Here is a 20,576-nt window from a genome sequence, read left to right as displayed (position 1 = left end):
GGGGAGGGGAAGGGGAAGGGGAGGGAGGATCATAATATCAGAAAATGTGTATAATTGTCATTCCCAGCGACACAAACACACACAGCACCGCACTCTTCCGAAAGCTGAAAAACCCGAAATAAGAACCGCCGCACATGCCTCAATTTCCAGTCGTGCGTAACCGTAACCGTAACCCCTTCCCCTGCGCCCACCCCGTTCCTAAATCAAAAATCCACACACGCGAAAACCTAAAACAAATACCAGAAACAAAAACAAAAACAAAAATAATAACAAAAAGGGAAACGAAATGAAAACGAAAAGAGAAAGAGATAGGGATAGAGACGGAGTGCGAGTGCGAGTGGTAGGGGGAGGGGAGAGAAACGAAAAAGCACGTGGCGACGGTAGATGTAGATAAGCCTCTCGCATACCCCCCCACCCTACATCAATGCGATGTGATAGAAGCTCGTGTTTGGCTTCGTGATCGCGATCGTGCTCCGGCTTCGGGCTATGCGTGAGGGAGTGTTCATGTGCGTGTGAGTGTGTGTGTATGTGTGCGTGGGAGCTTGCTGGTTCCTTGCAGTACTCCCCCTTCCCTCTTTTCTTAATTCAAATTTAAATTAATTTTGCCTTTGCATCGCTTTCGTTGCAGACAAATTCCTGGGCCAGCACAATCCGGCCCACCGCAACAGCACCAGCAGCGAGACAGCTAGCGAGGACATCTGCTCCAGCCGCGAGCAGATCCACAAGCCCAAGGGCGGCCACAGCAATGCCCCAAACGGTGGCAGCAATAGCAACAAGTCGCACTCGAAACGCCAGCAGAAGCAGCAGCAGCAGGACCAGCAACAGACCCAGAATGGCCACGGCAAGGCACAAGCCGCTGCAGGTGCAGCAGGATTCAACAAGGCCAAGCAGCAGGCAGGTGGAAAGTGGCGCCAGCAGCAGCCCCAGCAGCAGTCGCAACAGTTGCAGCAGCAGAAGCGTGGTAGCAACAACAAGAAGCAGCAGCAGGGCAACAGCAAGTGGGGCAACAACAGCAACAGCAACGCTGGTGGTGGTGGTGGTGGTGGCAGGAACAACTGCCACAGCAACCTGAACAAAGCGAACGGCAACAACAATCGCAATGTGGCCAAGAACCTGGCCAATTCCTGTGGCAGCAGCAGCTTCTCGTCCTCATCGTCGGCCCTCAGTTCCTCTGCTGGCAGCTCGCCGAACAGCTCCCCGTACGCCAATGGCAGCCGTAAGCAGCGTGGCAGTGGCGGCGATCAGTGGCGCCACTGCAAGAATATCCTGCAGCAGGGCAAGGTGAACGTGAACTTCCTGGTGCCGCCGCTGCGCCAGCGCGAGCAATTGAAAATGGACGACGAGGAGGTGATCAAGCGCCTGCGCCCCCATTTGGTTGACCGCCACCTGCTGCGGGTGTACGGCTTCCCCGTGGACAGTGTGGTGCACGAGGGCGCCGTCGAGATCTTCAAGTGCATGCCGAACATGAATATGGCCGCCGCTCGCGTGATGTCCCTGACTCTGGAGCGGGAAATGCTGTACCGCGAACAGGGGCCGCCACCCGTTATCAACTACGATGACGGCCTGCCGACGGAGGAGTCCCAACGAGCAGCTGCCGCCCTACAGGTGGGCGTAGGGACTGGGGCCAACCGAACCTTCACATTGTCGACAGACTCCGGCAACAGTTCGCCGAGCTCGCTGGACTCCGAGTCCGGCGAATGGAGCGGCAGCGAGTCCTCCGAGTCGTCGGCGGGAGCTGGCAGGCCGGAGATGCAGTACTATCAGTACGCCAACAGTGTCCACGCCCATGTGGAGCGCAGCCTGGCGAAGCCATGCGCCCGCTGCAAGCGCCACTTCCTGGTCGATGAGATGACCGGCGAGTATCTGACGCGCGAGGAGTGCGTCTACCACGAGGGCAAGTACAATCGCTTCTACGACGGTACCTACATTGGTCGCTGGACCTGCTGCAATGCCACCGACGAGGCAGCCGAGGGCTGCGTCCAGGGCGAGCTCCATGTGTGGACCGGCTCTGCGGTGGGCGTCAACGGACCCTACTACGACTACGTGCGCACCCAACCAGCCCCGGGGCGCTACAGCTTGGGGCACACACCCTCCGTGTATGCCCTCGACTGCGAGATGAGCTACACGGGCCGTGGCCTCGATGTGACCAAAGTATCGCTGGTGGCCCTCAACGGGCAGCTGGTGTACGAGCACTTTGTGCGCCCCGACTGCGACATCATTGACTACAACACACGCTACTCCGGCATCACGGAGCAGGATCTCCGCTCGGACAGTGTCAAGACCCTCGCCGAGGTGCAGCGCGACCTGCTGCAGCTGATCAACGACGACACCATCCTGATCGGCCATGCCCTGGACAACGATCTGCGCGCCTTGCGCATCGTCCACCACACACTGATCGACACCTCGATCACGTTCCCCCACGGCAGCGGATTTCCCTTCCGCCGGGCCCTGCGCCTCCTCACCAAGTTCCATCTGCACCGCGAGATCCAGTGCGGAGAGGGGACGACGGGACACAGCAGCTTCGAGGATTCGCGCGCCTGCATGGACCTCATGCTCTGGCGTGTGCGTCGCGAGCTGGACCCCACATGGCGCTGGCAGGGATAGGTTCCGGGCTCGAGGAACGAGGAGCGAACATGCGCACAATGGGGCCGAGTGCACATGCATATTGTTGGGCGGGTTGTTTTAGTTACGTATAGTTATTGTAATATTGGGATGGGTTTCTGGGCTGGGGCTTAGGCCCTTCGGTGGCTCCACGGGGGACGGGGCCCACCGCTTAGATGTATTTTATTCAAATCTCAGAAGTGTTTTCGAAACACGGCATCGAACGGCAGCTGACGCTGACGCTGACAGCATTGCCGACGAAATGTTTCACAAATCAAATTCAATCAAATGATCGACACAAAATGTTATTGCATTAAATAAAGGCAAAACACTATATTTATGATATAAAGAGAAGGATAGAACTTTAATCGACACATATGTATAAACGCATATTGTTTTTTTTTTCTATTATTTAATTCTTTTTTTTCGAACCACAAGAAAATGTACTGAAGTTTTAGCTGTGATGTTTTTTTTCACTTTCTCACATATTTACACGACAAACAAAACAAAAACAAAAAAAAACCACAAAAAAAGCCACAAAAAAAAAATGAAAAGAAAATACAAAAAAGATATATACGTAGATTTCTAGAGAGGAAGGGTAATCGAAATGCCTTTCATATTTTTTTGACCAAAACTTTCGACAAAAAATCACTCCATTTATCACGATTTACTTTTAGTTTCGTTTTCTTTACCATTATTATTTTTATAATTTTTTTTTTATATTTTATTTTATTTTTTATTCGACCAAAAGTACGAATGAAGGAAGCATCTCATATGTCAAAAAAAACGCGACGGAAGGAAAGTTGAAAACTTTCAAAATTTAACTACTTTATACACTATGCATAAATGTAGGTTAGGTTCTGCCCCTGCCCGCCCGCCCCACCCCCCTCCAACCACTAAACGTAGCTCTTTAGTCTATATTTTTTGTCCCCCTTTGTTCTTTCTGTTTGTCAAGGATTACATATAAATATTTATTTAAAGATATCGCGCACACACACCCACCCACACACACACACACACACACAAATGTTCATTGAAGATTCTTCGAGTGTATGATTTTTCACATTGAACTTCGAACTTCTCCATTTTAGGCTTAAGAGTCCCAGCAAGTAATTAAATTTGGTTTTCTGACCAAATCCAAATCCAAATCCAAATCCAAAAAGAAATACAAATATATCTATGACATTGAGCGATTACTCCTCTTCGCCGGTGCCCCCCCTTGGGCGTGGGGTGTGGGGTGGAGCGGAGTGGCACTCGAGGAATGGAGTTCTTTATTCCTCATTCGATTCGACAATTGATGTTCCTACTTAGAGTAGTGGCAAGAGCACGCACACACCACACGCACAGAATGCAACAAATTTTAGTTTGAGTGTATTTTTGAAAAGTAAATGAAAAGGGCAGTGGAAACCGAGACGGAAAAGATACAAATGCGACTGCACTCTGCACGAAAAAGCAAAGGAATAAATTGAGCGATTTAACGATTGAACCACAATAAAAGAAACATTGATTTGTTTACAACTAAATACCACTTTAAAAGCAATTATCGTTCTCATTAAAATGGGGCGTGGGTTGGGCGTTCATTTTCAGAGCTTTCAGGAATGGAACACGGATCTAATACGAGATCTTTGCTGGATGAATCACTTATTACTCATCATGTGAAGGGTGTATCCTATATACCATACCTAGACGATGACTACTTACTTGGCTCCCACTTTTCTTTCTACAATCTTAATTTAGCCGAATGTATGGGTATGCATTTACCTTCGACGGGCAGCAGCAGGTGGGTTTTACTATAGAGTACTCACATATGTACTGTTTACCGATTGTCACCTTAGCCAAACGATCAAGATCAAACCCCAACCATATGTCTGTCTCTTGGCCCTGCAGTCGGAGGTCAATGCATTGCAGATGCAAACGGCGGGGGGCTTCTGCATTTGGGATTTTCAGCCACTTTGCGGAAGCAGCGCTGCGTTGGAGGGCTGGTGTATGATCAGCCGAGGGCATGTTTGTGCACCACTACTCGTCTCGTCTATACTCGTATTGTTTACCCAACTAAGTAAGCATAAAGTGCTAAAACCAGACCCAGGCACAGTCAGAGAGTCAGAGCCAGAGCCAGCCATCTGCGTCGCAGAAACTATCGGGGCTTACATCGTATCGTGGTGCTGTGCGAGCCAACAGCTGTTCCGTGTACGGTGTACGGAGGAGAGCATCTGATTGCCCAGATTGCAAACGGCGGCATGGCTGGCAAAGGTTATCGCCGTGTGTCTGACGTCAATTTTGCCGTCTTTAGCCCTCGAATGAGTACAAAGCGAGCCATCATCAGCAGCCAACAAGCCCCACTCGTTGGTGTGTGTGTGTGTGTGTGTGGTGTGTCTTCGAGGTAAAGGCGAAGAAGCAGTGAAAGTAGAAAGTGATTCAAGAGGTGGCGGCATGTTAATGGTGCTGATCCCATACCGGTGCCGATGCCGATGCCGATACCGAGCCCGATGCTGATGACGAAATCCGAAATGGGTTGACATACTTTAAGCAGAGCGAAGCACGCAGCACGCAGCACACCCACGGCTTTCCTCCTCTTGCCACAAAGTTCGATCAAAGCTGTGTGAATTACAGCATTGTGCTCGATTTTTAATCGATTTCATTTCTTGCCTGTCTGTGGCAGGGGTAGGGGCAGAGGAGTGCTTTTGCGGTTGATCCAATCCGAACCGATCCGATACGATCCGACTATCATTTGACGGATGAAGGCGATCGACTAAATATAAATTGAATGTTCGTGTTTGGCACATTTGTGCGAGAAATCGCATCAATTGTTTTAATTGTCTGGTATATAGAAAAACATTGGGATGTGTTAGCGCTACTATATACACGCTCACATATGTACCTATGTATCTAAATATGTGCATAGGTATACGTATAGTGTAGAATCTGCTGATGCTGGTGTGTGCAGCGCACGAAAAACGAACCAAATCTATAACAAAGCATTCTGTCAGCAGCCACAGGTATTACTAGGTACTATTATACAATCACACACACACACAAGCACACACAGAGCGCGAATCTATTGGGAGAATCAATTGACCAAACACCGTTGGCCAGACAATCGGTCTCCCCTTAATAATGGCATGCAAAAGTTGATTGAATTTCGATATATTCAGTGATTAGAGCAGAAGACATTCAAGCCGAGGGAGACCGAGAGGTGACCCGACACATCTTCTGATGTAGATCTTGGCTCCATCCCACACCCAAGCCTTGGGAGATCCCACAAATACGAGTATGTATGCCATGAGACACCTGTGTAGTCCCCACGTTTGCCAATGAACCAATGAACCATGTGGTCAAATGATTCATCGGTATATTTATGCAGATTCAACTGGTGTAATAGTCCCAATCAGTTTTAAAATTAACCAAAAAAGGCAAATCAACCGAAACCGAATCCAAGTCACCGATGATGATTCACTCGCGTCAGCATTTCTCGTAAGAAGTCGGCGTGGCGTCACAAATATATATTTATACTTATGCAAACATTTTTATTTATTCGGCCTCACCTGCTGAGCCCCCTCCCAGTCCCCGTTCCCGTCCTGGGGCTCTATCACAGAGTTATAAAACACAGAAATTGTAAATTAATGATTAATGTGGAGCTCGTAGAAGACATAGGGAATATTCCAGGCATAACTGTCCCATAACTATCTGACCATTCTCATATATGGGTCTGATAAATAAATATCGAAACAACATACTTTTTGTTTCAGAAAGGCTCTAAGCAGACAAATGACTCCCCAGCGCAACGTTGCATTTTCCGATAAGTGCGTCACGACTAACAGGTGCCGCGTCGATCGCCGATGACCGATAGAAGTGCATGGATTCAGAACAGAGCCATAGCCATAGCCATAGCCAGAAACGGAGTCCGATACAGATACAACGAAACAGTTACAAAAATGTCGTCATTTCATTTGGACACATCAGAGCATAAGGCGATGACGTGATGGCGCTGCTGGCACGAAACTTGGCCAAAGAATTTTGTTTTTGTTGGGGAGCGCGGGCTCCCCATGACATAATTACCCCAAAACGGAGCCATATGTAAGATGATACTCGTACGAGTATACCCCCCATATTTGGGAATGTGTGGAGAAGCTGCAAATTGCTTTCCATTTCCGTTGCCAGACGCATTTGGTGGCAAGCTGAATTGGCCCCCGGACTGCAATTGTCTCGCCGTCCCAGTGGAATGGCAATTGAGAATGCGATTGGCAGTGAAAATGCAAATTCAAATGCAAATGCCTGTTGAATGTCCATTCGTTCAATTGAAGGCACTGTCTCTTTAGAATCTTATATTTGAGATTTTAGAATAACCAGAAGTAAGCTCACATTTGCACGCACTGAAGTACAAGATACTTGAAGATACTTTTAGTTTTTATCAATCAGTTTCATTAATCAATTTTCCCATTAACGATTAGCGATTATCAGATTATTTTCCTTTATTTTCCGTTCAACGCTTGGATCGCATTTTGTCCGGGTCTGTACGAAATGCAGCAAGACATAAGAGAAATTTTCACTTTGGAATTTGGAATTTCTTTTCGGATGCGTTTCGAGCATCATGAATCATTGCTGTCTCTCCCTCTCTCTCTCTCTCTCTCTATCTCTGTCTCTCACTTTCGCCATGTATTCGGAATGTGATTGAGGAAAGAAAGGGAAAGGCCATTGGATCCAGATACGTTCGCTCTCTCTGTGAGAGTGATGCATGATGCTTCTGATACTCTTGTTGCTATGCAATCCGTGAGCATAAGATTTTCCAAAGCTCTGACCCCAGTTTCGTTTCTTCATAGAGAACCAGAGTGCAGCGGAGAGGGAGAGAGGCACTGTACAGCAGAGCAGAGCAGAGAAGAGCAGAGCAGAGCAGTGCCCTAGCCGATCGATTAGCTGAACGGTTAATTCAAGTTGAAGGCCTTCGGCGCGTCATGCGAGTGCTGCTGGTATGCTCGTGCATGTGGCTAAACAAACGCACCTTGGCGGCCAATTTCATTTGAGTTTTGTTCATTTTTCATTCTGTTGTTTCAGGCCTGTGTACGAGTATTTACCTTGCATGGCCGCAGCTTTTCGACGGCACGACACCCACACTGAGCAGAGGCAGGGGTACGCAGTACAGACAGTGGCCTCCTCGGAGCCACAGACTCTGATCAGATCTGCTCTGCTCTGCTCTGCTCTGCTCTGCCTCATCCTACACGTTGGACGTCGTCGTCTGTGGATCGACAGTGCCCCTGATGACGGTTGGTGAAAGTTCAAGGCTGTTTTCCGTGGGCTTTGCAACAAGTAAACATTGAAATACAATCATGATTATGGAGGACATACCAGCACACAAGCAGATGATAAGAAACAAGTCGGAGATCCATCCCACCAAAAGTGATCTGTGGGATATCCATATCATATAACCCCAGTCGATCCACAGACACCCATAGAACAGTACATTTTCATTCTATTTAGTCCCTTATTTCGGGGCCATTAGGACTCATTTTCTATATTTTAGAACAGTTGGAAATCGCTAGAAAGCAAGCCAAGCGAAAAAACTCAACAAACTTTGGCGTCGTGTAATATTTGAGGGCACAGGGAATTTCGAAAAAAAATTGATCAATATATCCTTGACTTGGAACTTCAGCCAAAGCCTTTATACGACTGTAGGCTCGACTCTAAATTTCTCATTCTTGAATAGGACTTCCTACTGACTAGAAACAAGTAAATTACAAAAAATTTCCAAAAGAAAATAGTTGAAAAAAAAAAACAACTTTCGAAACGAACTACATACGTATTTTGACGGTAATTTCGAATCATCGCTATAAACCGAAAATGGCGATGATACTTCAGGGCCTCCAGCGCCTGACGGCTGTTAAATTGGAGAAGTGGCAGATCGGCGTGATCTGCAGCACGCCATTCGTGATCGGGCTCATGGCGATCGGAGCTAGGAAAATAATCGCCGGGAAGTCTACGCCGGCCCAGAAGCTAGCTCTGTCCAAGGAGGCCATGATGCACGCGGCGGCGGGCAAGAATTGCCTTCGCAACGAGAAGTACAAGGATGCTGTGCTGTGCTACGGAAAGGCGCTCGACTTGTGCCCGAAGGACCAGCCCAAAGACATGGTAATGCTGCTGCATAGTCGAGCGGAGGCATATGAGATGCTGCACAAGTGGGACAAGGTTCTGGAGGACTGTACCGAGTTGTTGGCGTACTGTCCTCATTACTCCAAGGCCTACGCGCGTCGGGCCCACGCTCACGAGGCTCTGAACAACATCAAGGACAGCTTAGACGACATTACGGCTTGCTGCATCCTGGAGCTGTTCCAGAACAATCACAGCATTGTGTTTGCCGATCGCATACTCCAGCTGACGGGACGTGCAGACGCCGTCGAGGAACTGGCTAGCCGGGCACCGCTTGTGCCTTCGTTGTTCTGCTTCAACTCCTACATGCTCCCGTTCTTTGCCGATCCACTGCAGACTACCAACTTGCCGGCGCGCTCCTTGGTGAAGACGCCCAACGCCTTCATGCGCGCACACAGGGCGTTGCGCGCCCGGCACTTCAAAGAAATTATCCCAGCCTGCACGGAGGAAATCGAGTCCCCCGATTCCGGCTACCGGTTCGACGCCCTGCTGATGCGCGGCACGTTCTATCTGCTTTCCAACGCGTTCAAGGAGAGCAAGCACGACTTTGGGGCCATCGTCAACAACCCCAACGCCGATACCACCCTCTCCGCGTATGCCTATATGCGTCGTGCCACTGTCAACTACTACATGAATGACAAGGCGGCTGCCGTAGCCGACTTCGATGCGGCGGAGAAGATGCAACCCTCAAACCCTGATGTGTACTTTCAGCGTGCTCTCACTCTACTGCCCCTGGATCCGGCTGAGGCGCTCACGCAATTCAAGAAGTCGGTGACCAAGGCACCTAGGCACGCTGTGGCTGTTATCAACATGCACTATGCCGACTACCGTGCCTCCATCATCTCGGGTGCCCTCAGCGAGAAACGCATGGAGGGCGTGATGCGCAACTTTGAGGAGACCATCATGGAGTTTCCCAAATGCGTCGAATGCTACAACTTGATGGCCCAAATGCTGGTCGACCGTCAGGACTTTCCCAAGGCCCAGGAATACTTCGAAAAGGCTCTGGAATTGGAGCCCTCCAATTCGTCCGTGCTTGTGCAGCATGCACTCATGGTCATGCAGTGGCGTGGGGACAAGGAGATGGCTTCAAAGATGCTCAACAAGGCAATCGCGGATGATCCCCACTGCCAGCTGGCGTATGAGACTCTAGGCACCATCGAGGTGCAGCGGGCGCACCTAAAGGAAGCTGTTGAGCTGTTCGACCAGGCCATAAGTTGCTGCAAGAGCTATGATGACCTAACTCATGCCTTTGCCCTACGCAATGCCTCCCAGGCTCAGATCAATGTCACCGAAAAACTGGGCATCGACATCAAGAGCATGAACGAACAGGTCCAACAGCACCTCTCGAGCCTCGACTAGGTGCTCTCGTTATTCGTTCGCCCAAACAATTGTTCTCTAGTTAGTTATGTCCAATTATTTTTGTTATATTTTATACATATACATTTGTGCAACTCAAAATCCCGTTTCATTCGCGCCAAACCATTCCCTGGGGCCGAGCCTGGAATCGAATGCATTTGCTGACCGAGCACTTGCCGAAAATATTTGAGGATGCACTTCATTGCATCACCGCACTCGCGACTAGCTGAAATATAATCAATATTTTACAGTGCAATTTAAAGCACGAACGAACCCGTTTATGGAACCAGCCAAACTCCCCATCCTCCTACTACTACTCCTCCTTTTCCTGGCGGTGCCATGTGGGACCAGTCGCTGGCTAGAGAAGATTTTCGGCTGCATTCGTGTCAAAATTTGTGTGTGCATCAGGCGCGTGTTACTGTGATGGACAGGGGGCGCCATGTTGTCATACTACTTTCAAAATACATATTATAGAAAAAAAAAAAAAAACGATGCTCGTGGGCTGTGGAATTTACGGCAATTTGTCTGGTGGCACTGCGAGTTGCCTGTTGCCTGATGCCTGATGCCTGTTGCATGTTGCATGACAACAATGTATCATATTTTTTCGGTTCGTTCATTACATGACGTGGGCGGCTCTGCATTTCCTCAACGACTGAACACTGACGATCTCAACCCGGAAAAGGAAAGCGCAGTGCATGATTGCTACGAGTACTCGTATGATTGAGTAATTATGGTGTTGGCGGCGATACCAAATAGAGGTAGCCAAGGAAGGAGGGTCCGCTTGGCATAATTAATGTAGTGATTTAAATTTCGACTAGGGCTTACCCACAGCATAGAATTGTATCATTTTCAATTGGAAGCGTAGTTTCATAGTTTTAATTGCTATTGCACCAGCAGGTAAATGTAAATAGTTGCCAAAAGTGGCGACCGTGGTTACACATGATTATTTATCTGATCGATTTAGATATATGTATATGCGTATGTATGTATATGTGTGTGTATATTCATATAGGATTGTATGCGTACTCAATTTAAGGCTTAGTCGTGAAAAGTGCTTTCTATATACATAAGATGTGGGTTAACTTGCAACTACTCGTAACTTTGGTGATTAATGCGAATTTATAAAAAAAAAACCATAATGATAACAAGAAAAAGAAATGAAGACGGCCAGAACTGGCATTGAAACACTTTAACTAGAGCGCGAGGCACGTAAGCGATTTCTTCTCAGTAGCAGCAGTGTCCCAATTCGAGTCCCGTATGCGATTCCTGGAACAAGCGCAATTTGGAAGACTTGACTTGGCCTGAGAATGACGAATGTTGCTCGTCCAAAATCTAGCTAATCGCTGGTCGGGGCAGATGTGTGCTGCTTGTAAATTACGCCAGTAATCTCCCCATTCCTCTGGATGACGCAGCGCCTGTTCCACGGGGACGGGGGAGAAGTCGGTTAAGTGCCAGAGGCAAGGGTTCGATCACTTACCTATTTCCACTGTATAGGCAGATGGTTGGATGACGTGCCTCTGGTTGAGCCACCGCATTCCTTGGCTCCAGACCCGCCACCTGATCAGATATGGCCATGCCGATGCCAGAGACATTCGGGTTTATATCGCCTTTGACTGCAAGGCATTGCTCGTTATTGGTCTGGCACAACTAATTGCAAATGCTCATCCATTGGGGATATCTACTCACCGCCCAAGCAGAGCCCTTGACGATTCGCCAGCAGAGCGCCCACCGTGTCCGGTTGTGTGACGCTGCAAAAGTGGGTGTTTAATACGTTATTGGTATTATCGAGATGCCATACATATCGCTCAAGACTTTCTCCAGTTGGGTCTCCATGAGCTACACTTAAATTTTACGTTTTTGGCGAAATTAACTACAAAAAAACAAAGCAAAAACCAAAACAATGATTAGGGATAGTGTGACCGCGGACTTATTGATAAGATATACGGTCTGACCCTCAAAAATATACCAAAATATTCCGTCTCATTAAATATACCTTTAAAAATTAAATTTAGTAGATAAACTTGATCAAATATACCAGTATATTCCGATATACCGTAAATATACCTTCAACTCAATTTCAACGTAAAAAAAAAACAGTATATAAAACACCGTAGATGATCAGCTATTATATTTGTATATTCTTTCAAATTCTCCGGCAATTGCTGTGGAAAAGGGGTATGGCCAATTCGAAAAACGGCCGAGAAAATGCAACGCACGCAAGTTAAAATCGACCTCTTTTGCCTAATATACCATGAGGCCAAAAATAGGTCCGCCCACATGGCATATTGTTGATCAAAAATAGCGAGGTGAGGTTCATACGAGCGTGGCCATTTCCCTTGGCTGTTTTTGCCTGTTGTCCATATCTAATCATATATGAAAAATGTTTGATTTTTATGTCAGTTTGTTCACGAATTGGCATTCGATGTGCGCTGGAACATCTTAATGACGTCTTAAAAGTACTACGGGACAAATATCGAACGCAACTTCAACGACTCGTCGTCTCCTCTCCAGTGGTACGCGGATAAGTGGGAGCACAAAATACATACCTTACCATACCTAAGTATGACCCTGCAGGTTCAGTCTGGTGTGACCATCAATTATCGATAAGGAAGACGCAGAAGGGAAGGCAACAAAAACAGAGAAACAAAACCCGTCGCGAGCAGCAGGAGCAGTGCACACACCATACACATTCACAATAAAGAGATCAAGAATCGGTAAGGTAACATTATGAACAACGGCTTCAGCACCGGTGAGGAGGACTCCCGTGGCCACGCAGACCAGACCTGCTGCCTGATTGACGACATGGAAAGGTGTCGCAATCAGGCCGGCTACGCCAGCTACAGCAAACGCATCCAGAAGACTGTGGCCCAGAAGCGCCTGAGGCTGAGCAGTGACCCAAGTGCCCAGCACATCTACATCTGTGACCACCACAAGGAGCGCATACAGTCGGTACGGACCAAGCGACGACGCAAGGACAGCGAAGACGATAGCAATGAGACGGACACTGATTTACACGAGTTTCCTGATCTCTACCAGCTGAGCGTTAGCACACTGCGTCGCTATAAGCGCCACTTTAAGGTCCAGACACGGCAGGGCATGAAGCGGGCACAATTGGCCGATGTAAGTCGAGATCTAATGATAGTCTTTTGTTAAATTTCACCAGATATATTGTGTTCTATTTCCTTTCCTATGTGTGTGCAGACCATCATGAAACATTTCAAGACAATACCCATCAAGGAAAAAGAGATAATCACGTTTTTTGTGTATATGGTGAAAATGGGGACAAATAAGTTGGATCAAAAGAATGGCATTGGCAATGATACCACCTAAATTGGATATAAAGGACACAATGGGAGGGAGGATGCTACGGCTGCCGGCTCCCAAAGCAAACTAGCTATCTCCCTTCCACACACACATACACAGACAGCACACATACACATTGTTGCTGCGTTTGCTTTCGTCATCATTCGTTCTCCTGACGTCAGCATTGTTCACTTCTAATAGCAATAATGTCCCACAATCCTGTACTGTGCCCATGCCTACCAGCAATCTTCCTACATCCCAACAAAAATCAGAAGATAAATATACATTTAATTGTAGAATAAAGAATGTAATATAAATTTACATCTAAAGAAATTAAGTAAACAAGCAAACAGCAACTGGTGCTCCCAAAACAAGAATTATATGATGTATGTATTGTAGTTTAAAGCCAAGAAAGGAGAGGAGAGGAGATTGGTAATCGCGAAAGAAGAATAATTAACACTAAGATGAATGAATTTTTACAACTTTATTGTAGCATTTGTCCGTTGTTAATAGCTCTTTATATACATAATAGATATACCTAAAATCTAAAACATTAAACCAACGCACGAATAAACCATGTACATTTTACAAAAACAAACAGCAAAACCAATTGAACGAAACGGAAATCAAAAAGCGAACTCTTATTCCATGATTTCCGTGGTCAGCGACAAGCACGAATTGTGTTCACTTTTAAGCGTTAAGCCGGGGCTGGCCCACCTTGGAAAGAAATTAAATCAATCCCATAGTCGAAATAAGTGAAACGAATTAACTTTCTTTTAATTGAAGTTCGTTCTACTGGTTGTATGTCTTGCAATACTCGAAACGACAACCGCGATCTTCTGCCTAGGGCTGTGGCTCCCCCTGCCCCACTACGTAATGCTAGTTTAAGCTTAAATAAGATGTATATCAGTGGGCGCTGACAAACTGAACGAATTGTGTTAAGGTCTAGACTGATTTTAGCCATACAATTATTAAGCTTAAGTAAACATTAATGGAAAGCCTGTCTAACCTATTAATTTATAGATTTATTATACATAAATTGTTTACAAATAGATGACTTGCTTCGCTTTCCTTTTCCTCCGTACCGCCCTAGAAACCATTCCTTTCTTAGGAGGAACTCTGTTACTGCTTCTTTTTGTTGCCCTTGTTGCGCTTACGCTTGGGTTTGCCAGGGCTCTGCTTTGTCGGATCTATTGTGGGTTCAGGTTCCTGCGGCAGCCAGCCGCTGTCGTCCATGGGTAGTTCTGAATAAAAGGAGACGCATGGTGAGAGGAACAAGGAACATTATTCAGGCAGGACTTACCCTCTTCCTGTGCTGGTTGATCGCTTTCGACGTTTTCGACGTTATCGGCGTTCTCTTCTTCGTCTGCTTCGAGCTTTGGATTCGGTTTGGCCTCCACTTCTAAATCCATGTCCTCTGTTTTATGCTGCTGCTGCTTTTGATCTCCCTTCATGAGAGTCTTGAAGCTCAGCTTCTGTGACGACTTTTCCATTAAACCCAGCATGCCAGTGTTTCTCTTGCTGCCCTCTAAACATTGCTGCTCATCCTGATCCAAGGCTTTTCGGATGAATGTAACCATGGCCTTGCACCGATTCGCAGCACTCCGGGCACATTGCATGATGGTGCGAACATCAGTTGGGACAGTGCCGCCAGCATTGAGAGTGCACAGCTCTTGGTAGGAGTTAAAGCTCAAAATAATAGTCGAATCGGCGGTATTCTCCTCCAGTAGCGTCGGGTCCACAAAGGGCTGAAAGTTGCTTGTGTAGATGCAGTAGGTGACGCTCACAGGATAGTGCAGAAAGAGCAGGGGTATCATGTCGCGCTCCTTCTCCGTGTAGGTGCGGAGCTCACCATCGGTAAAAGTCACGTCTGGACGGCGAAAGTGCATAAGGGCAGCCAAAACGGCAACAGTGCTGGCATCTACAAAGAAAGCAAACGTTAGACGGTCGAAGGCATTCCCTATTACACTCGTCATGCTTACCATACAGATTTCCATCGTGATTGAGAACATTGACGTCTACACGGATGCACCAGACATGCAGCTCGGAGGCCACACACAGAGACTCCAGATCCACACAACGTGAGGTGCGGAATGTCCGTTCCAGCAGCGAATTAAGCGTGAGCGAGCGCTTATCGTGCGTCTTCTGTACCGAGTCTAGGTAGGAAACGCCTGCCAGTGTTACATACAGCTGGAGCTTGCCCTCGTTCGGCCTGGACGTGGTCGGTGTGCCCATGTCGCAGGTCACCTGAGCCATAACCTTGGTATCGCCCAGCGACACGACCACCGATCCATATTCCCCACCGAAGGTTAGTTGGACATCGCGGCTTTCGCCGGACTTGCGGCCATCGAGGCGTTGGCTCTGCTTCACCGCCTGTTGGATGAATTTACGTTCGGTCTTTGTTTTACCCGGCTCGAAGAAGCCTGTGTTCATAAACATTTTAGTTCTTGTTGACTTTTGCTTTGTTTTTGATTTGATTCTGGTACGGCCGGCTTTTAAAAACGTGCAGAGATTCTGCAGAGCTGCCACCTAGTTCGATAAGATATCGACCTAAACTGGTTCATTTAAACTGGAACTATTGATCTACGAAATAATAAATGGCAGCGTTCAGTATGAACTTACAAAGTCTTAGGAATTTGAAAAATTCATGAGTTTTGTACATACGTTTCTGATAAATAATGTGAAATTTTATAAAATGTATCTCTCAACAGTTCCTCTAACTGAACTCACTGTAAAGAAAGGCATATAGAACCATAGAAATTTACAATTTCTTAGTTCCAGGGATGGGATCTAGAACGAACTGACTCGTCTAAATCGAACTAGAATGCCAACTCTGGTGAAAACATCTTGAATCAGTAGTCCGGCAGCACTGACAGCAGAGCCTCAATTCTTTTTTGAGGTGATTTACTATCACACTCGTTTCGATGTCGAATAACACAAATACAATATAACAAAAAAATATATAAAGGCGATCTACGGCACAACATCTAGTGGCGGATTGGAGGCAGTGCATCAAAGTGCGCATTCAAGTGCCCGAAGTCTGCAGTCAAGAGTGGACAATCCTCTACACACCCACACACAGAAGCAAGACTGCGTGTGTGTGAGGCGTGTGTGCTTCTGTGTGAGCATATCTCGCTCGTGTGTGTGTGGTTAGTGCGTACTGTCGTCGTAGCAGAAGAGGAAGCAGCAGAAAGGAGCAGCAGCCAGAAGACGCAAGTCGCGATTCCCTAGTCGCGGAGTCCAGGGCAGTAGCCGTAACTGTGACAGAAGAAAAAAACCAGCGCAGCAAAAACCACATACAACCCACACACACACTAACATACACACAAAAAAAAACAGTCAAAAATGCAACAGCAGCAGGAATCGGGCGGCGAGGAAAGCTGGCTCGAGGAGCAGTGTCACCATGAAATTGACGGCCAGCATGATGAATTCGAACGGGAGTATGTGCGTCAGCGTGACAACAATTTAGGCACCGTCTGGGGAGCATTCCAGGATTCGGCCACCGCTGTGGCCCAGCTCTATCGCGGTAAGTGCCGGGGAACTGGGGAACGGAACTTTGGTAACAGGGGCGTAGTACAGGCTTTCACGGTCCCCTCCAATAGAAGGATAGGCGGTGTAGCGGCGAGAGAAGGAAGCTGGGGCAAAACGCATTTCCATGGTTCAGTTTTTTTTTTTTTTTTGTGTTGGTTCTTTGTGTCTGAGTGTGTGTGTGTGTGTAAAAATAGTTTTGGGCGAGGTATTAATAGCCCAGCGCTGAAGGAAGAAGCAGCACCATCCCGGCTTTCATTTACCTTCTGCCCCCGGCCCTGACCCTTTCATTAGTAAAATTCTTCTCTAATTTCATAGCCTTTTCGTAATGAGCTCTCAGCTCCTTTTTTCCTGCACTATCTACGCATTATCAAAATGCAGAAAGGGCTTTGGCTTGTATTGGGTATGGGGAGAGTGGAGGCACGGTCAGAGCATTGCAATAGAATAGAGAGAGCGAGAGAGTCGGTGGCAGAGCCCCAGAGGGCGAGCGAGCGAGGGAGCGAGAGATGTAGAAGCCAAGTGCAATGGCAGCGCAGTAGGCAGCGACAGCAGCTGTGTAGAGAGGCAGAGGCGTCGCGTCTAGGAATTACATGTGTATTTTGCTGATTGCTGATTCTAGTTATTTGTGTGCTTCTTTTTGTTGTTGCTCCGATATCCATTAATCAACATGTGCGTGCATCGTATGTACACACACGCACACACACACACACACACACACACACCTGAAACGCACATCGCTGCGTCACAACAAAAACAATGCCCAAACAGCTGTTTTGCTTTCGTCATTCTTTTAACGGAGAGGGGGGGATGGCGAAAAATTAAAGAATGAAAATAGTAATGACGGCGCAGCCCCAAAACCGGAAGCTGAAAGATGAATATGCTTCTATGCCTTCTATTGATTCTTCTTTCTTCTCATCTGCTTCTCTTCTATCCGGCAAGTCGCTGTCGCAGCCTCTTGTTCTTTTTATTTTATTGCAAATTATTTTGGGTTATGACTGAGTGTGGCTAGTGCCATCCCGCTTCCACTTTAGTTTGCTGCAGGCTCTTCTTCTCGGGTCGATAACGGCACAAGGGAGGTCGGTCTACAGCCACTCTCACTCTCCCTCTCTCTTTCTATGCCGTCGTCCTGTATTCTCCGTGTGCAGCAGGTGTGCAAAGAGGAGACACTGCAAAAAGAACAGCTAGATACCAGAGTGGAGAGTGAGAGAGGGACAGCAGGAAGATTGATCTTCAATGGCCGACAGGTCGGACATGTTTATTTTATTTTATTTTTTTGAGAAGAGGAAATTGAGTTTTCTAGGCTTCCACTTCCAACACTTCTACCACTAACAACTATCTCACATTCCATCCTTTTTTTTCCGACAGAGCGCTCATCGAACGCATTTTCCTCAGACACAGGAGCCCTTTGGCTGCCCTTCCAGACAGCAGCTGGCACTGTGACAACACTTTACAAAGGTACACGATATACATATTGATTCCCCTTCAATGGTAACCATAACCATACCCAATTAATGCACCTTCCAGAATCATGTGATGGTCTCAAGCGCACTAGCGACGCTGCTGTACAGTGCGGATATCAACGCCGCACACGGGAGCTAGCAGATTGGGCGCGCAGCAAAAAACGGCGTATGATACGCCGGGAGGATCTATTGGCCTATCTAGCCGGAAAACCGATGCCGCCATTCAACACAAATCCACATGCCAATCGTCGGTGAGTCCCCCGGCAGCAGGATCCAGGGCAGTCACCCTTTTATATCTTACCCAAATCCCTCTCTCGATGTCTCCGTAGGTCACCAAAACCAGAGCATAACCACGGCGGTGGCGGCGGACATTTTTCGACCAGCGGAGGACCAGGCTCTGGCCTGGGCTTTCTCGGATCTGGCCTGGACCTGCCCGGTGGCCCACTGACAGGAGCTTCGCCATCGCATTTGTTGTCGCCAGCTGTCGTACATGGTGGTGGTGGCGGTGCCCCGGGGGCTGGCATCGGCGATGATTTGCACACCTTCAAGGAGGCTTTGGTTTTGCGCCCACGGTTAGTCCAAGCATTTGGATTGTGCATATCCTCCCTAATCTCTTGATTGTTCTAATTTCAGGGGGCCGGAACTATTTGCATTTGTTGCCAATGAAATAGCGCGTCACTGCAAGCGTCCCGGCAGTCCCATCGACGATAAAATGGATATATGCCACTATAGCAGTAAACGACAGCGCTTCATGTAATCCCATCGTCCAATAAGCCATTATCTCCATTATCTATCCCAAAATAACACACACCACAACCTTCCCCCGCAGCTCACCTTTTAAGTCGTGATCAGGCAATGTAGTAGAATCGGCACTATTTTTGGATAGAAAGAATCTTTCGAGAGAAGCAAGACAGAAGAGGATGCGTTCTGAAAGCACAGACGTCAAATGTACAATTTTTGCCTTTTTTCAAATCTTTTTGCAATGGCCTTCGCCCCACACCCACACACACTTTAACCAACTTGTGCATGTATGTGCAGACACTTACATGAGTTTAATCTAGGTTTTAGTTGCTAGTTCTAAAAAAAATACGGTCAACAATTACGATTCACGACGACGAAGCGGTGCAATAGAGTTTTTGGATTTTTTCGCACGGATTTTCGTCGAACAGCTATTGGAAAATTAATTGATTAAGATGAAATATTTTCTGGGCCAACTGTGTGTCCAATATATAGACTTAGAGTTAAGCAAACAGATATTCGAGGAGGAGGAGAGCAGGTAGTCGCAGGCAGGACTGTAGTTAATGTATTATACAATACTTTTAGCGTGGAAATGCAGCTGTGTAAATATCGTAACTAGATACAGAAGCCGAAAGTATAACAGGGCAGAGCAGAACCAGAACATCAAGATCCCCCAATCAGTTCTATATATATATAGTAATAATGTATGCGACTTAAGTGAAAAATTTTATTAGCCGATTATATATTTGATATAAATCATATATGTTTTTTTTGTTTTTTTGCTTGTTCGTATAGGAAATCGCCCACTCAGCCACATTCTCCCCCCTCCTAGACCACATCTCCGCTAAAGGAAGGATCTCCACGCCAGTTCTCTGGGTCGACGTGGTGTCTCTGCCCCAAGCCACAAAAAAAAGCTAAATTCCACCTAAACTGAAATTTAAATAAAAAAAAAAAACAACAAAAAACGCTACAACAAGCATTACTTATGCGCATGGAAGGCACATATACTAAAAAATCAGGCAGAATATGATATATAGAATCTGTGTGTTGGTGGTTAGTAGCCCCGCAAGTTTCTAGCTAGCCAGGTTATACATCTATTAATACATATGTACGTACATATAGCTATGTATGTGAATAGCAAACGATGATGTAACACACACAAACACACACACACAATGCTGTTCTATTCAGAATATGTAACACACACAAACACACACACACACAAATTACTAAGCGAAACAACAAAATGGGAAAGGCTAAGAGAAAGGAGGAAGGAGGAGTATCAGAGAGATGATGGCAAAGTCAAGCGGAAGCAGATGTCCTATGAGAATAATGAAATGTAATTATATGTACTAAAATTTAAACAACTTAAACAAAACAAGCAAAAAAGTTAAAAAAAAAAAAAAACGAAAGTGACCGGAAGCAAAAATTATAAGTTAAATAAAAACCATA

General features: G+C 46.8%; 6 protein-coding genes across 15 annotated transcripts in view; 4 read left to right on the top strand and 2 right to left on the bottom strand.

The window, feature by feature from the left end:
- Positions 1-4,124, top strand: part of prage (RNA exonuclease prage) — a 34,851-nt gene extending 30,727 nt beyond the window's left edge. For 6 of the 8 annotated variants that reach the window (XM_033383253.1, XM_033383254.1, XM_033383247.1 and 3 more), the window contains exon 3: positions 629-4,124. In XM_033383253.1, coding sequence (XP_033239144.1) covers positions 629-2,604 — 1,976 coding nt within the window. In that variant the 3' untranslated portion in view covers positions 2,605-4,124. The remainder of the gene's footprint in view (positions 1-628) is intronic. The other 2 variants (XM_033383248.1, XM_033383251.1) reach the window with 1 other exon arrangement.
- A 4,309-nt stretch (positions 4,125-8,433) lies between these two features.
- Positions 8,434-10,098, top strand: LOC6902190 (mitochondrial import receptor subunit TOM70-like). Its single transcript, XM_002133681.3, has one exon. It carries the CDS (start codon positions 8,434-8,436, stop codon positions 10,096-10,098), a length of 1,665 nt encoding a protein of 554 aa, XP_002133717.2.
- Positions 10,099-10,948: 850 nt separating this feature from the next.
- On the bottom strand, positions 10,949-12,046 carry Lamtor5 (Late endosomal/lysosomal adaptor, MAPK and MTOR activator 5). Its single transcript, XM_001355549.4, has 4 exons — positions 11,894-12,046; positions 11,782-11,843; positions 11,573-11,708; positions 10,949-11,510 (listed from the first exon to the last, which is right to left on the bottom strand). Exons 1-4 carry the CDS (start codon positions 11,926-11,928, stop codon positions 11,432-11,434), a joined length of 312 nt encoding a protein of 103 aa, XP_001355585.2. The 5' UTR covers positions 11,929-12,046; the 3' UTR covers positions 10,949-11,431.
- A 351-nt stretch (positions 12,047-12,397) lies between these two features.
- On the top strand, positions 12,398-13,996 carry Sap30 (SIN3-associated polypeptide 30). The gene is made up of 3 exons (XM_015185789.2): positions 12,398-12,608; positions 12,670-13,215; positions 13,297-13,996. The coding sequence occupies exons 2-3, from the start codon at positions 12,823-12,825 to the stop codon at positions 13,423-13,425; spliced, it is 522 nt and encodes a 173-aa protein (XP_015041275.1). The 5' UTR covers positions 12,398-12,608; positions 12,670-12,822; the 3' UTR covers positions 13,426-13,996.
- Positions 13,997-14,150: 154 nt separating this feature from the next.
- On the bottom strand, positions 14,151-15,955 carry Rrp45 (exosome complex component Rrp45). The gene is made up of 3 exons (XM_001355551.4): positions 15,381-15,955; positions 14,702-15,319; positions 14,151-14,642 (listed from the first exon to the last, which is right to left on the bottom strand). The coding sequence occupies exons 1-3, from the start codon at positions 15,835-15,837 to the stop codon at positions 14,521-14,523; spliced, it is 1,197 nt and encodes a 398-aa protein (XP_001355587.2). The 5' UTR covers positions 15,838-15,955; the 3' UTR covers positions 14,151-14,520.
- A 271-nt stretch (positions 15,956-16,226) lies between these two features.
- LOC4815614 (UPF0472 protein C16orf72 homolog) lies at positions 16,227-20,514 on the top strand. 3 transcript variants are annotated; one of them, XM_015185791.2, is made up of 6 exons: positions 16,227-16,924; positions 18,292-18,381; positions 18,451-18,637; positions 18,716-18,958; positions 19,020-19,139; positions 19,216-20,514. In XM_015185791.2, the coding sequence occupies exons 1-6, from the start codon at positions 16,744-16,746 to the stop codon at positions 19,232-19,234; spliced, it is 840 nt and encodes a 279-aa protein (XP_015041277.1). In that variant the 5' UTR covers positions 16,227-16,743; the 3' UTR covers positions 19,235-20,514. The 3 variants fall into 3 exon arrangements, with proteins under 3 accessions (XP_015041277.1, XP_015041276.1, XP_001355588.1); XM_015185790.2 differs by having other exon boundaries at positions 16,228-16,924; positions 19,920-20,514; XM_001355552.4 differs by having other exon boundaries at positions 16,228-16,924; positions 19,020-20,514.
- The last annotated feature ends 62 nt before the right edge of the window (positions 20,515-20,576 follow it).

Source organism: Drosophila pseudoobscura, chromosome X (genome assembly GCF_009870125.1).
Source record: "Drosophila pseudoobscura strain MV-25-SWS-2005 chromosome X, UCI_Dpse_MV25, whole genome shotgun sequence".
NCBI classification, from domain to species: domain Eukaryota; kingdom Metazoa; phylum Arthropoda; class Insecta; order Diptera; family Drosophilidae; genus Drosophila; species Drosophila pseudoobscura.
The sequence above is the reverse complement of the archived record's forward strand: the minus strand, read 5'-3'. Positions and strand labels throughout refer to the sequence as shown.

Coding starts and splice junctions, on each gene's coding strand:
- LOC6902190 (XM_002133681.3), top strand. CDS start 8,434: ATGGCGATGATACTTCAGGGCCTCCAGCGCCTGACGGCTGTTAAATTG.
- Lamtor5 (XM_001355549.4), bottom strand. CDS start 11,928: ATGGAGACCCAACTGGAGAAAGTCTTGAGCGATAT. Junction 11,709..11,781: donor TCAAGGGCTCTGCTTGGGCG/GTGAGTAGATAT, acceptor AATGCCTTGCAG/TCAAAGGCGATATAAACCCG. Junction 11,511..11,572: donor TGCCTATACAGTGGAAATAG/GTAAGTGATCGA, acceptor CCCGTGGAACAG/GCGCTGCGTCATCCAGAGGA.
- Sap30 (XM_015185789.2), top strand. CDS start 12,823: ATGAACAACGGCTTCAGCACCGGTGAGGAGGACTCCCGTGGCCACGCA. Junction 13,216..13,296: donor AGCGGGCACAATTGGCCGAT/GTAAGTCGAGAT, acceptor ATGTGTGTGCAG/ACCATCATGAAACATTTCAA.
- Rrp45 (XM_001355551.4), bottom strand. CDS start 15,837: ATGTTTATGAACACAGGCTTCTTCGAGCCGGGTAAAACAAAGACCGAA. Junction 15,320..15,380: donor TCACGATGGAAATCTGTATG/GTAAGCATGACG, acceptor CTTTCTTTGTAG/ATGCCAGCACTGTTGCCGTT. Junction 14,643..14,701: donor TCAACCAGCACAGGAAGAGG/GTAAGTCCTGCC, acceptor CCTTTTATTCAG/AACTACCCATGGACGACAGC.
- LOC4815614 (XM_015185790.2), top strand. CDS start 16,744: ATGCAACAGCAGCAGGAATCGGGCGGCGAGGAAAGCTGGCTCGAGGAG. Junction 18,382..18,450: donor TGTGACAACACTTTACAAAG/GTACACGATATA, acceptor TGCACCTTCCAG/AATCATGTGATGGTCTCAAG. Junction 18,959..19,019: donor GCTTTGGTTTTGCGCCCACG/GTTAGTCCAAGC, acceptor TTCTAATTTCAG/GGGGCCGGAACTATTTGCAT.